The sequence below is a fragment of the Thermobia domestica genome, chromosome 10 (assembly GCF_964235325.1).
Source record: "Thermobia domestica chromosome 10, izTheDome1.hap1.1, whole genome shotgun sequence".
Lineage (NCBI taxonomy): Eukaryota > Metazoa > Arthropoda > Insecta > Zygentoma > Lepismatidae > Thermobia > Thermobia domestica.
The window spans coordinates 161,995,481-162,011,733 of NC_137463.1; the positions used below are offsets into that span (position 1 = coordinate 161,995,481).

The 16,253-nt window shown below is 35.0% G+C and overlaps 1 protein-coding gene across 2 annotated transcripts in view; it reads left to right on the forward strand.

The window, feature by feature from the left end:
- LOC145662804 (trypsin-like) overlaps positions 1-16,253 on the forward strand; it is an 83,571-nt gene that overhangs the window by 38,997 nt on the left and 28,321 nt on the right. For both annotated transcript variants that reach the window (XM_081728694.1, XM_081728693.1), the window contains exon 3: positions 13,199-13,258. In XM_081728694.1, coding sequence (XP_081584820.1) covers positions 13,199-13,258 — 60 coding nt within the window. The remainder of the gene's footprint in view (positions 1-13,198; positions 13,259-16,253) is intronic.

A 16,253-nucleotide genomic window follows, 5' to 3' on the forward strand; every position in this document is an offset into this window, starting at 1 on the left:
GGTTTGTGGTGGACAAACACCGTGTAGATGGGTTTTCCCATTTCCTCCCACTTTCTTCATCTTGCCATTTCATTCATTCTCATCATCGCCGTCTCCTTTAGCCTACCCGGTATAACCGTGGAACAAAACTCCAAGGTTTCATTTCATTTTCATTGCAAAATGTAATAGACTCCTGTGTAAATACCTGTGTTATTTTTTTCTTGGCTGGGAAGCTCATTCCAGTTTCTTACAATAGCGGAACACACTTTCTCCCACAATTTCTTCTCTCAATTTATATCTGAATATTCTTGCAAACTTTTCTTTTTATATAACGCTGGGTGTTTCTCTATTTCCTCAATTTTTCATTGTCTTTACCACTAATTAAAGACATACATGTATTAGCTTCCATTGCGAACACTTCTTTTCATACTCTACACACGGAGCGAACTGTTGTGTGAAAAAACTTGTAGAAAACATCTATTTTTTTATCTCTCTGCTTGGATGTACTTCGGCAACTTTTCTGTCACCGTCGCCGCAGATGTTGCCCAACTGTTTCGTCGCCAAGCTGTTGCCTTAGGCCTACCGCTCACTGGCAACATTTTGTCGGGCAGCTATCTTGTTGCTCTGGCTAAATGCATTGAGTCTTATGGGAGTCCGCTCACTGAGACGACAGTGACAGAAAAGTTGCCGAGGTGTTGCTAAGCAGGGTGATAGCAGGGCAACAGCTCGGCGACGGAACAGTTGCGAAACATCTAAAAACGCATTGAATTTTATGGGAGTCCGCTCACTGAGGCGATGGCAACAGAAAAGTTGCCGAGATATCTCCAAGTAGAAAGGTAAAAAATAAATGTTTTCTACAATTTTTTTCACGTAACACTTCGTTCCGTGTGTAGCGCGTGAAAAGAAGTGTTCGCAATGGAAACTAATACATTCTTTGATTAGTGACTAGCATGTCTTTAATTAGTGATAAAGACTATGAAAAATTACTTGAGGAAATAGAGAAACGCCCAGCATTAAAGAAGAAATATTTATAAAGAAGAAATTGTGGAAGGAAGTGTGTTTCGCTGTTATAAGAAACTAGATTGAGCTTTCCAGCCAGATAAAACAACACAGTTAAATTAATCCCACCCCCTCAAGATCAAATCTAGATGCAGATGCGTGGCAACGGACACGCTGTCATAGATAGATAAATATGCGATAAGGTAACCGTGGCAAGTAACACGAAATTCCAATAGTGGCAAGTTACACCGTGGCAAGTAACACGCAACGGATAGAATCCACCCCTTATTTAGATATATTTTGTTTGATTTAAAGTGAGCACAGCACAACTGTTTTGTAAATGATAAGATCTAATGTCATGTTCTGTTCCACTTTCCTTCAGGCAATTTTTACACGTTAAGAGACAATATTGTACTGAACTTGTAAGTGCCTCTACGCATAAGACAAAACCACAATGTTAAAAGAAATGTTTTTAACATAACATATTGTTCTGTGAGTACTAGCTCAGTAGAGGTTTCGTTTTATGTTTACTTCCTATGTTTCTGCTCTTTAGAAATGACAGCTTTTTGTTTTGGCCCGTACAAAGAAATTAATTTGTTCCATTACCGTTTCTTTCAACGTTCAATGTTCTTGACAAAAATAACATTTTCTAGTAAAGCTAAATAATCATCTTTTTCACAGAAAACACAATCTCTAAAGTTTTACTTTCCTGTTTAAAATTTAATCTTTTTCCACTGCTATATATGCTAAACAGTGTTTTATTTGTATAGTGGAAGAGGAATTTACGTAATTACTGTTATCCCAGCGTGGGAAGAGTAGACCCACCCGTTTAGAAAACTAACAATTTTTTCATAAGCATTATAAGTTAGGCAATATTCCTTCTACAATCCTGCAACTATAGTTTGTATCTCAAGTAATAAGTAACATAATAATAATAATAATAATAATAATAATAATAATAATAATAATAATAATAATAATAATATAATAATAATAATACTTTAGTATCAGACTTGAAGAGATTTTTATATATATATATATATATATATATATATATATATATATATATATTCATGAAAATAGTTACTACTTGCTACGTACTCAGTTGATCTTCCATTCCCGGCGGGAGCTAATGTGGTTCGGATGCCACGTCAATCAGTAGGTTACGTCTCATATAGCCTAGCTGCTGGAAGGGACGTTAAACTCTACAATGAAATGAAATCTTTAAGCTTTACGTCCCACGTTATAGGCTAGGCCAGCGTTTCCCAACCGGTGTGCCGCGGCACACTGCTGTGCCGCGAGTGGGCCGTTGGTGTGCCGCGAGGAAATTGAAACAAAATTATTAATTATATAGCAATCAAATTGCAAGACATAGGGAAAAATGTATATTTGTATTTCACATTACTATGAATTTATAATTTCATACTGACACTTTTCTGTACATTTTTAACGTTGAAAAAAGTATTTGTTATCATTGTTCTGACTATTATTGCTTCTTTATTGTTGCAGACAATTTTGTAACTTGAAATTTTAAAAATATCATTCAATCCTTTCGACAAAGCAAACGTGCATACAAATTACCTACATTTGTATTTTAAAAGTAAGAGATTTGTTTGTTCGTTCATTATTTAGTGATCTTCCTTCTTTGTGAAAGGTTAGATACAGTTTTCGAAAAAGGAATTGTATTTTTAGAAACCTGATTCCTATATTTCATTGCAATTGTTGTTGTTTTAAATTAGAATGGAAAATATGCATAATGATTTATCACGGGGAAAAACTAGTGATCGAACTTTCTTCTCTGTGAGGAGATCAGTAATTACAGAGAAAAAATACTACTGTATTTTATATTTACAAATAATATATATATATATATATATATATATATATATATATATATATATATATATATATATATATATATATATATATGAGTGTGCCGCAAGAATTCAAGTTACACCTGTAGTGTGCCGCAAGTTGAAAAAGGTTGGGAAACGCTGGGCTAGGCTAAACGAGATGGTGATGATGGAAAGTGAATGAAAGGGTGGAATAAAAGAAACTGGGAGAACCCCGAGAAAACCCGCGCACATTGTGTTTGGCAACTACAAAGTTCACTTGCTGCGAGCTGAGCTCGAATGGACCAGAGGTGAACGCTCTACCATTGAGCCACTGCGGTCCGGTTTAAACTATACAAATCTAATATGTAGCACCTCCCAATTGTAATACTCCGAATTTGATAAAATTTAGCAGGTAGATACTATACATAAACTAATACGTGTTTTTTATTTTCAGCGGAAAAACGGTTTTAGGGGGGTAAAAGTCCCGCATCAAAATTTTTAAAGTTGACGTCCAAAAGACAAGAAGAAGTGGACCAAAGTGAATGAAATTGTGCACAGATGTTGTAGACGTAAAATTAGGGAGAACGTACTTCGCATTTTACTGGAAAAAACGGTTGGGTCGGGCACGGACCCCTCCAAGACTTTGATCAAGAAATATCGAAAGGGCTAATAATAGTTTCTCATAAGTGAATAAAGAACATGAAGAATTGCAACGAAACTTCGTATATGGACAATACGCAAAAAATAAACGAATACGTTGTTTTTACCTTCTGGAGAAACGGTTTTACGGTCAATAGCACCCACTCATAAGTTTGAAAGTTGACGCCCGAAAGACAAGAGTGGACTAAAGTGAACGAAATTGGGTACAGATATTGTAGACGTAAGATGAGGGAATACGTGATTCGAATATTCCTGTAAATAATAATAATAATAATAATAATAATAATAATAATAATAATAATAATAATAATAATAATAATAATAATAATAATAATAATAATAATAATAATAATAATAATAATAATAATAATAAAACGGTTGGGTGGACCGAAGCGTTGGGTGAAGGAAAGAGTGGACCGCAGCGAATGAAATTATGTGTAGATATTATATATGTAAAATAAGGTCTTTCGTGTTCAACAAGTGTCCCCATCCGATTTCTTCAAATTTGGCATATCAACAGTAAGCACAAACAGTATAGCGTATTTTATAGTATTTCGGGATGTGCTTTTAACCCTTACAATGTTTTTCCGCATGAACAGAAAAACGTGTCGATTTATTTCCTATTTACTGTTGATGTGCCAAATTTGAAGCAAATCGGATTCGAATAGGTATGCGCACGAGACGAGTCGAGACACTTCTCTACCAATAGAGAAATATACATTTTTGAGTCCAGACATCACTTTTAGAGCACATTTTCGAGACGAGACAGCCACAAATTTTGTCTCGTGCGCATCCCTAGATGCGGACATTTGGGAACCACGAGAGGCCTTATTTAACATATACAATACCTACACACAATTTCATTTGCTTCGGTCTATTTCTACCTGCGCTATTACGGTAAAATTTACTTTCTTCGGAGGGAGCCTTGGCCCCCCAAAGGGTATTGGGGCCAATGCCCTCTCCGAATTACACTTGATATTTCGTAATTAACGGTTTAGAAGGTCTGTGTCCAACCCAACTTCTTAACTAAGGAAAATACGAAACAGTATTCCCTCATTTTATGTCTACAATATATGTGTACCGTTTCATTGACTTCGGTCAACTTTTTCTTGTCTTTCAGCCATCAACTTTTAAAAATTTTGGATGGGAACTTTTGCCCCTGAAACTGTTTATCGGCATAAAATAAAAGAAAACATATTTATTCATTGTTGTGTGTTGTCATTGCACAAAGTTTCCTTGCAATTCTTCATTTCCTTTATTCACTTTCGACATACTGTTATTAGCACTTTTGATATTTCGTGATCAAAGATTTGGAGGGGTCCGTGTCCCACCCAACCATATTTCCAGGAAAATATGAAATACATATTTTCTCATTTTACGTATACAATTCCTGTGCAGAATTTCGTTCACTTTGGTCTAATTCTTCTTGCCTTTAGGGCAAAAACTTTCAAAATTTTGTGTGGGGGCTTTTGCTCCCTAAGACCGTTGTTCCGCAGAAAGTAAAAAAAAAAAACACTATTTGCTTATGTGTAGTATCTAACTGCTAAATTTGATCAAAATCGGAGTGTTACACTTGGAAAGTGTTTCATGTAAGTCAATGAGTCTTCCTCCACTAGAAAATTCCCAGTAAAATATCTTCCTTATTGATAATAAACCACACGGTCTTTCACATTCAGAAAACGGCTTTACTTTCAGATGTCTCGCACTAAAGACGAGGATGCTAATAATTAAAAAAAAATCATTGGACATATTTGATGCTTGGCCTTATATTTGCTTTGACACTTCTACACTTGTATATTCTTTTATTACAACACATAAGAAAAACAATTTTAAAGATCCACACCCGAGGCCCAATTCAAACCAACAACAGTCGTAATATGTGTTCTTTATCCGAAATCTTGTATAGGTCCGGTTATATCAGGATAAGTTTATTTTGAGTTCAACGTCCGTTTCAGCAGCGAGGTTATTCATAACAAGTTAAGAAATTACATAAGCTGACTTTCACTGATTGTTAGTATTGAGATTCAAATCCATATTGGAAGTAGGAATTTTGTATTTGGAAACCTTTTGTTAATTAACTAAATTATGAATTACACTTACAACTTTTTATGGAAAACACAAGTGTATATATATATATATACAAGGTCGGATCCAAGGGGGGCTATAGGGGCTATAGCACCCCCTTGATACTCTGATATACACTGGATAAAACGTCAAACTATGGTTTACCCCTCCCTTGATCATATCCTGGATCCGCCACTATATATATATATATATATATATATATATATATATGTGTGTGTGTGTGTGTGTATGTATGTATGTATGTCTTCGTAGTCCCGGAACAATCACATATCTCGTGAAATATACAGATCAGAAAAACAAAAACAACACGGGTTTAATTGTTTTGAAAAGGCTATCCAATCATACCAAACGCAACCCCTATCAATATCTCCTTCCGGGGTACGGGGTAACTTTAAAATTCTAGATGTGAACCCACATTTCTTATTGCACATTTGGATTGTCCAGAAAAAAAGTGTTCAATGATTTGACCCAGATTGAAGACAGGTCCTTCACGAATGGCGCTTGAATGGACACACAAAAAATTGCGCAAGAAAACGTTATAAAATATCGGTTATCGGTCCCGTAGTATGTGGTCAGATGGTTAGCGTACTGGAGTCTGGCCTCAGAGTTCGACTCCCGCACAAGGCAACCTCTTTATTTGTTTTCCCAAATAATAATTTTATACCCTTTAGCTTCAATTAGTACTTTACTCAAGTTACACACAATATAAATTTCGATAATTGTTTTGCAAACTTGCTTCATGAAGATGTACTTAGTAATAGGGTTATTATGATTAGAGGTCGTAGGGTTATTTACAACAAAAGAAAACCATTTTTGTTGCAATTTGTACTTTCTTGCAAATTAATAAATTACGGATAAATACATTACTTTTATCGAAGTTCAAATGTATGACCTTGTTATTTGAGTACAAAAAAGCACACAAAAAACTATTACTTTGCGCGGGAATTGAAATTAGGATCTGTGATTCCGCAGGCCAATACGCTAACTGTATGACCATACAGCACGGGCCTGCCAACTCACATTGTTATAACGTTTTGGTGCCCCTCCTTTGTTTATATAAGTGCTTATTCACGTGTTGTGCATAGACCCTCCCCGAAACAATATCCTAAACACGCCACTGTATATTGATATCACTATATATATTATGGTTACTACAGTCGTTGTATAAAAATGTTCTTGGCTCTTCGTGTCTTTATAAGTGGACACGGTGCGAATTAGAAGGGAGATAAGGAGAAATCACCTTTGATAATTTTGGATGTATGCTATAGCTAGGGGCATCATTTCAGACGACAATAGCATGGAGAACATAGCATAACAGTTCTAGCCAAGGGCGTCATTTAAGAGAGCAAGAGGGGACAATTACCGCAAGAGTTTAAGCAATACATACACTTTAATCAATTGTATATTAATATACTAGTACAAAACGTGGAAATCTTATGTCGATGGTGCTTTTGCCCCCTAAGCGATGTCTCAAATGATGCCTCTGGTTGTAGCATATATCCAGTACTACTAAAGGGGATTTTCCCTTCATATCTCTTGTAATTCACGTTGTCCACAGATATGGATACGAAGCGTCAAGAACATTTTTTGCTCATCGACTGTGGTAACCATATTATATCTAGTGGTATCAATATACAGTGGCGTATTTAGGATTTTGTTTCGGGGAGGGGCTGTACACACACCTGAATAAGCATTTACATTTTTTCTTTTGGGTGCCGACAAATTTCAATGACATTGTACATATACGAAATTTATTTCGGGGGAGTTGAGCCTAATAGCGACCCCATAAATACACCACTGTCAATATATTTACGTATACAACTGATTTGAACATTTTAATTGTTGTATGGATTATAAACCTATATGATGAATTAATATTTTACATGTAGTTACAGATGGTACTTGATTGGTTACAACAAGAAAATGACTTTAGCGGGACCTTTTGCGCGTGAGGTGTAGATATTCGTCACTGCCACTTGATAACTTAACGCGTTCTATCATATATGCGCAAAGTCAGGAAGTTTAAGGCGGGTTTTATGGTTACTGCAATTTGAAATATTGACACTTTAAATTTGCATTCTTACCTCGCGAAAGGTGGACCCGAAGTTCATTTACCAAAGTCTGCTTTCTCCTTGTCAGTAACTTGTGTATATTTCCTACTCGGTTATACACGTTTTGCAGTTATTTCCAGTAACCTTGAACGACAGGGACACGAACTCAGACACACTGAGAAAATTTAAAATTGCAAAAGTTCTCACACCGGGAATCGAACCCGGAAACCCGTCCACCAGAAACGCACGTGCTAGTCACTACACCACACAGGCAACTTATAAACCAGCGCGTTTTATTAGTTTTACTAGAAATGCTCGAGATATGCACTTGTAATATATTGAGTGGTTTATTCGAGAGAGGCAAAGCACGTTATATTGAATCATTTTCCTTGTTTCGTTTTTATTGTGTTTATTCTTTGTATTTTTCACACAGTACATGAAATAGAAATTACATTTTTCGCTACAGTGTCCAGAAATACTATTTTAACTTATCATAAAACAGAAATCTGTCGTTGAAGTAATATGGGATAATGTGTGGTATTCTATTTTCATAATTAGTTCCTTTGTGGCTAAACGGTTAGCATACGCACCTTTGACGTAAGAATCCCGGTTCGATTCCCGATGTGAGCTCATGTCGTTCGAATTCCAGGCTAATCAGTAGGTAAACGTCTCATATAGCTTCGCTGCCAAAAGGGTCGTTGAACTCAAAATCAACTCAACATTATCTGTATACCATCAATAGAAGCAAGATGTAGACGATACTATTCTTCTAAAAACATGTATTTATTTCTCTGGCACATATTACAAAGCATCGGGCTATTTGCGATATTAATTTCAAAAGATTCAAGAAAAAGAAGCTTTATGAACATTAAGTCGCTTCAAGCGTTCAAATCGCTTTGTAAAAATCCAGATGATGAATTACAATATTGTTTACGTTGTAATGAAAAATACAAGCATATGTTGTTTTTTATCTGTCTCACATTCTCCTTCCCCCCTCTCTCTCTCTTTCTCTACATAGGCATCTGTGTATTGCTATAAGTATCAGAGACATGAATAATTTTCATTTTGGACGTGTGATTTAAGGTTGGTATTCAAATCAGAAATCTGTTCTCATTATAACAATGTTAACGTTCCTAATTTTAGAGTCTTCGTATATAAATGATGAAAGGATGATTAAATGTGACTAAGCTTTGAAATGTGATAGTTCATCTGATTTTATTTTTTCAAGTACTTCAAACATAACTTTATATTTAAAGAAATGGTTTCATATAAAAAAAAGAAACCTACCTGGAGGCAGATTCGAACTTCCAATCTTCGATGCTAGAATGCCAAGAGCACTAGTAAACACGCTTGATCATCGAGACAATTTATGAAAAAATACGTTGTAATATTGCTAATGTATAGCTCCAAGCGCAGATTCACACTTGCAGTTTTAAATAGTCGTTTTCTCCCTATTTCAGTAATTTCTACTGAAGATACTGACTGATTTTGCATATTGGAACTGTGCATGAAGTGTGAATTGCAAACTTCAACGCTGTGTATTTATTTTTGTATTTACATAATTGTCTATTCAGTTCATATTTTGTTCAATAACTTTACATTTTAGTGAGTGTTCCTAATACCTGTGCACTGTGTCGAGTCATTTTTCTTCTAATTTCCCTCGGGATATTTTTCGCATAATTATTTGACAGATTAAGGTTTCATAGGAACAAAGGTTTTTTCGCTTATAATTTTCTTATTTTGCTTTATTTTTTCCAAAATTATAAATAATTATTCATTACTACACTGCTTTGTTCACGAAAGCACAAAGAAGCGAAAAAATATTAAGAAAACTGAGTTAAATATAGAAGTTACAGTATTTGCGAACTTTTTATTGCGGAGCACAGTACATTGAAAATACGAGCATAGCCGCGTTCTGTAGACACCGAAAAGCAAATTTGCTTGTCTTTATCTGAATGCTATGTTTCGATTTTTTTCAAATTTCAAAAAGTAGAAAAGTGTGAGAGAACCAGACGCGCACGCAGAAATTTTCGTTGGGAGATATCCAAAATTCGGAGGAAGGGGTATGTACACTCATGTCCAAAATGAATGTCGCATATCTATTACTGCCTTCTTGTAAGAATATAATTTGATAATGATTTTGTAGGGTACTTCTAATGCTGATACCATGTGTATAATCGGGAAATGTATATTTGTGGTAAATTTCATAGGAAAAGAATTATAAATACGAAAATTAGAATTAGTAAAACAAAATGTTCCTAAATGGACAAGAATGTTTTATTTTCGTTTTATTGTTCTTATTTACTGCTCTTTTGACATGAAATTTGCCATATACATGTCTTTGAGGATTATACACATACTAACATTATAAGAAATACGGGGAGAATTCGTTATCAAATTATATTCCTAGTACAACATATTTATAGACATGCGACTTTGGATATGAGTGTAGTATTGAATTGGTGTTATTCTACACTGGGTAAGATGATAAGTAATTGTTACGTAGTGTCACCTATATTTTGAGAAAAAATATAATACTAGGTTGTTTTTATTAAGAAAACAAAGAGCAGAGATGAAGTGTGAGATCAAATATTTAGGCTGTACTAATCATTTATCTGCAAAAGAGTATAGTTTCACTAAGAAAGTGTATAAATGTATATCCAGTTGCGGAAGTCGGAAGCCGGTGGACCCTTCACGTGAGTGCGTCTCTTTTATGTATTTACTAGCAACACATAAAACTAATGAATGGCACAAAGCATTCATTTATTGAAAGCTAGTAGAGTTACTCAAACACAATAATATTGCTATTAGAGATTAGGAAAATCAGTTTACTAAACACGTGTAGGCCTGAGGAAATCAAAGGCAAACGTCGATATAAACGAAGAAGAAGTAAGAATGAGTATTTGTTCCATTCACTCAGTTTCCTTTTCATTTCTTTCATTTTTTCTCCTTCTTATAGTTTGCTTTTACGTGAAATAGGTTCAATTAATCTAACCTTCAAAGTGTCCACAAACACACATAGTACTAAGTGATTTAAGATTAATGAGAGTTTTTTCTTGTTTGTTTGTACATCCGAACATGATTGTTTTCATTTATTTGGCTAGGTATTAACGTTTCCTTGCTTCACCGAGACTATATGAGAAAGACTTATATTTTAATGTGATATCCGAACTATATGTAGATTTCACGGAAAAATAATCCACCTACGGATTTCCGCCTCCTTTCTGAAGCAACATAAGCTTAAGAAATAGAAAGAAAGATCAGTTACTCACAATGAAACCGTAATATAGCAGTGCTAAAAGCAATTTGTCTCTATGTCCTTGTTCTGATTTTTTTTCTGAAAGTCTTTAATTCATTAAATCATTCGCTTTTTTATGATCTCACTTAAGACGTTTAATAATCTTCAATGTAATGTTAAAATAATTATCGAATATCAAAGGCCATAAATAGACACGGCTTCAACGTACAGATGATCTTATCCTCTGCTAGTATCAGCTATTTTCAAATTATTTTCCAAATTATTTGACTCCCGAGTCCGATTCCCAGTGGGAAAGCCTTGGACGAAGTACGATTATTCGAATTCAACCTTAAACTGTAGGTTCACGGCTCATACAGCTTCTGTGCTGAAAGGGACGCTAACCTTTAATCCTACACACCACTAAATTATTTATGAAACAGTGTACCATATTTTTACGGTGCATAATGCAATGTTTATGGGTGAGGTTTTCAGGTTTACGGTAACGAATTTAATCATTCGGTAGCAGCATGGTAAACACATTCGAGAAGTTATTGCGGGTTGTTCGAAAATGCTGCTTGCTGACTTGCAGTGTGGACGGCTGTCCCGTGTATGACAGATCATATGCTCCAAAAACAACGGCTTTTGGGAGGACTACATTTACGTATTTCAGACATCGGTTATAGTTATAGCCATACAAGTAAATAATGTCTGACAAAATGTTTCATGCATCAAAATGTTTCATCTTAAATCTCGACAAACCAGTCATGTTGTTGCTAGGACCTCTAATATTGGGCTTTGTAGTGATCAGAGACTCAGGCATACCCAGGATTCACGATGTGGTGCACGAAATTATTTCCTTGGTATGACGTGAGCGCAGATTGTCCAAAAACAACAATAATGGATAACGTTACGTTGGAGCCGTAAATTGCACAATTGCGCAAGATTTACATCTAATTAATCATAAGATCCTATTTCGTATCGTTAGTCCTTATGTATTATGGAGAGAAGAGTGAACAGTTGAAAGTTGTATAAATGTCATTTTGCAAGGAACAAATGTAAGTTAATAGTGACTCTGGATGAGGAATGGTACTTACTATCTTTCATAATGTGACAAAAAGACAAGCCGTCTTCTATTGTCCCCACAGAGGTCGTTCTGCCTACGTACGTGAATGTGTGGAAAGATTTTCACGGGTTTTTGTGGTTAGTGTTAAAATAGCTATTTAGGGTTATTTAGAAGTGTTATTTAGAAGAACACTTTGATACCACTATAGTCTGCTGCAATGATATCCCATCTTAAGGATGGTATCGAGATGAGACGAGACGAGACTTTATATAGTATCACTCTCGTCTTGATTCAACTTATTGTCTAGGCGTCGTCTTAAATCGAAAATTGCCATTTCGTTCTCTGTGTAGTCTCGATCAATGCAAAATTGTCTCGATCGTAGACTAGGTCTCGTCTTGATATTCTCGAAATAAATTGAGTGGGATTAAAAATCTGTAAGTAGTATCATCATCCAGCTTTCCTCTTTTTATTTTTTTAATTTCATTTTTTACTAGAGAATTACTGGCCATGTTCCTCTTAAAAAACTTAGTAATAGATGCTCGTGCTGTCTATGCATGTATTTGCAGAAATCAGTTACTCAATAATATGTTGTGCTTATACATATGTTTCAATATCTAGTCACTACTTTCAACCATATCCTCTTCCCTATACATGACGTATGTTAAAAATTGCTACAAGTAAATACCAGGTTTGGTATTACGTGAAGTTATTACAAATTTAACTCTTTTATGTCCTATTGTTCGAAAAATTCGAAATATTTGTAAAATTTGTGCCTTACTCTCCTGAGGTAAAATATATAAGATATTCCTTATACCAAATTTTGTCCTGTAATCCAGTATTTTGTTAGGAGTACTTAATAAATCCTAGCGAGAAAACGTTTACCTTACTCTCAACTCCTCAGATTGAAATTTGTGAGGAAAGAAAATTGTATTACTCATATTCTATGACATAACGATAACTTTATGTAAAATACAAATACTAGATCTAAAGGATTCTGAATATCTAATGAATTATGAGAAAATATTTAATTATGTCCTACCGCCTTTCGGGATCAAACGCAAAACTCCATCTCATCTTTGTCCAGCTATCAAGGAAATGATTTATAAAAAATCCCAACTTCCTACGCTCAGTGGCTTAAGAGATCTGTTGCTAAATGAATTATCAGTAAGAGAGTTTACTTACATACATATTTAGTTTAATTAAATTTCAACTCGTATAAACAATGTTTAAAATAAAAACAAATCATCTATGTGAAACTTATTTGATGTGGTTTGTTCTTTATTTACAGATGAGACAAATAGTATCTATGAGGAGGCCCGTGTTGTAGGAGGGTATCAGGCAGCGAAAGGTAAGATTACATATATTGCATCATATGTACACTTGTAAGGTTACATACAATAATTTATTGAAACACAAGTACTATTAGATAAATTTAAAATACATTCAAGATTGTATAAGATACGAGAGACATACATATAAGATACGAGGGACAAAATAATTTAATTTTAAAATACAAATTTAAAGTACTCGTAATTTATACTTTCTCCATTTAAATTTCGTGCAAATATGCAAATATTCTAAAATTACATCCTATATCCATCTTTAAACGAAATTGAATTTCGAACAATGCAGCTTAATTGCAAGTATTGATACTTCTTATGTTTGCCGCGAATCAAAATCATATTCCTCTATTCTTGCCTTAGAACTTTGAACGTTTTAGTAAGTGATATATGAGTAAGACTTTTCACGTTGCTATTCCCATATTCTTTATTGTTGTGGGTCAGAAATATGTTTGCAGCTGAAAGATAGAGCAACATTACTAGATGCATTTTTTAATCCTTAGATAGTCTACCCATGATATTTATTAACTCTGAATTCGCAACAGGTGTACAGGTGTAATCCAATACACATTTTTGCAATTAGAAACATCCTTATTTGTGGCATCGGTAATATTGGTATTTTCGTTTATGTTCTATTGTGCTTTGTTAGGTTATGTTGGTTTTCTTAGTGTAGGTTAGTTTAGGGTAAGTTTAGGTAAGTTAGGTTAGCTAAATGGAAATTTGTTTATACGCAATAAAACTATATTAATTTCGTAATGTTTTTGTGGCAGAAGAGGTTGCAATATTACAATATTGTAACGATATATTGCAGTAGGCTCTAATATTACCTGTTCTTTATTTTGCTCTTTACAATAATAAAATACAACAATAATACTTGAAACAAATATGGTAACATAGATACCCAAGGAAGTACAAATGTACCCCAGTGTAGTTTTATCCACATACATAAGCAGATCACCTTACAACAAAATAGATATTGAGGAAATAAGTTTTCTTTCAGTCCGGCCAACAATGTAACGAACGGTAGTGAACCTCGGGTATCTGTGACATAAAATATACAGTAAAATATATGCATGGGATACATTTGTACGCCCCTTGGGTAATAAAATAATAGAAGGTTAATAAAATAATACACTGTTTCCCAAACTTGACGTTAATTATTTAACGTTATTAGTAACCAAATGGTCAGTTTCTCTTCCTTTATCAGATACGATTGATGAAAAATATTTAAGACACGCACAATTATCAGGCTTGTGGATTAAGAATCTCATTGACGAGAATTAAAATATCTGGAGTTTTGAAAACATTCCAGTTTCCTAGAAGTTCAATTTAAACCAAGATAAATCTCTCTCTATCATAGAGAAGCGGATTCCATTTCATCAAAATCATTATTAAGGGAATTTCTTTCCTGATATCAATTTTCCTAAAGTCGAAACATAGTTTAATTTTTCTTATTTCAGCAAGACGTTGGATTTTTCTCAACACAAAATAACTGGATTCTCTAGCGTTTTCCCTCTAACCGAGAAATTTTTTCTAACTCTCTTATAAATGACTTTTTCCAAATCCAGACTCAGTTAAATCGCTTTCTAGTTAAATCCTTTTCTCACTTTTGGTTATCGTTAACTTCTTCATATATCTTGCTTCACTTTTTACGCTATTAGTTACTTATCTAAAACATACTCGTATTGATACGTAAACTATAATAATTTCAAAAGTGTAATGAAGATATAGGATAAGGTTCACTGAAGCCAGTAAAGAAATTTTGGAGTGTAAATATACACATAGGTTGGATAAAAAGTAGTTGCAACACTTCTCACTTCAGAAGGCTGTGTTTCAGCACTGTAAGAGTTCCGTAGCTGATAAAGAAATATGGGAGGAAGAAATGTGGCAAGTGTATGTTATTTAGTCAAAAAGAGCAGTGCCGTAAAGTAGGCAGTACACAACAATAATGTTTTGAGGGACTTCGTGAAGCGTGTAGTGATTCATTGTTACCATATCACATGGTGGCGCGATGGGTAAAAGTCCTTCGTAAAGGGAGGGATACCGGTTAAGATCCCTCCGTTCGAGACGATCCCCAACGTACAACAGCACAATTCAACTCCTTGCCTCCATGCAGCATGCAGATCGCCGATGAACTGCGCGTGAGTTAGCGGTTGGATATCGCATGAAACCACTGAGGTGCAAGAAGACACCACTTATCCACTTGCACAAAAATAGTTCAACTATCATCAGAGGGAGAGCAAAATCTTTCTTACAAGGATTGTCACTATGGTCGGTTACTGAGTTCGGTCATATGAGTCACCATTGAAGCGGCCATCCAATGAATGGAAATGTTCTTGTTTCTGTCACCCAAAGAGCATGCGCCTTGCGTATGGTGTTGATGGGAAAGTGGTGTTCATTATGGCTTACAAGATCCATGAGATCATTCTGCATCATGCTGTTCTTCAAAGGCAGACAGGTCACGGATTGCAACTTCTTGCAACAGCACTTTCATCTGGACTCTGGAGAAAGCGATGAATACAGGCACGGACTTTTCATTATCCTTCATGGTAATTCACGGTGCCACACGGGTAACACTCTGATGGCGCTCGTGTGTCGGTGGTAGTGGAATATTGCATCATCTGTCGTATTCACCTGATTTTAGCCCGTACAGTTGCACCCTTATCGCCAAAATGAAGTAACCGATTTCCGGAAAGCAGTAAGAAGAGAAGCAATAATTTGTGCCATATGTATCCTTGCAGGACATCTACAAAGACGGACGCGCTGGTGGTATATGGGCGCCTTTGTCACGTAGAAATGGAAGGCCATAATATTAAAGGAATGTAACAGATGTTGTTCTGTCCATTAAGTCAAATATGAATTATAGCAATGTTGCAATTACTTTTTATCCAACCCACGTATATATAACACACGGCATCCCTGTGGAATCTTATGGAATAGTACAGGCATTGGCAGCTATTGTGCAATTTACGAGTTCTGGATTTCCTCAATCCATATTGTAAT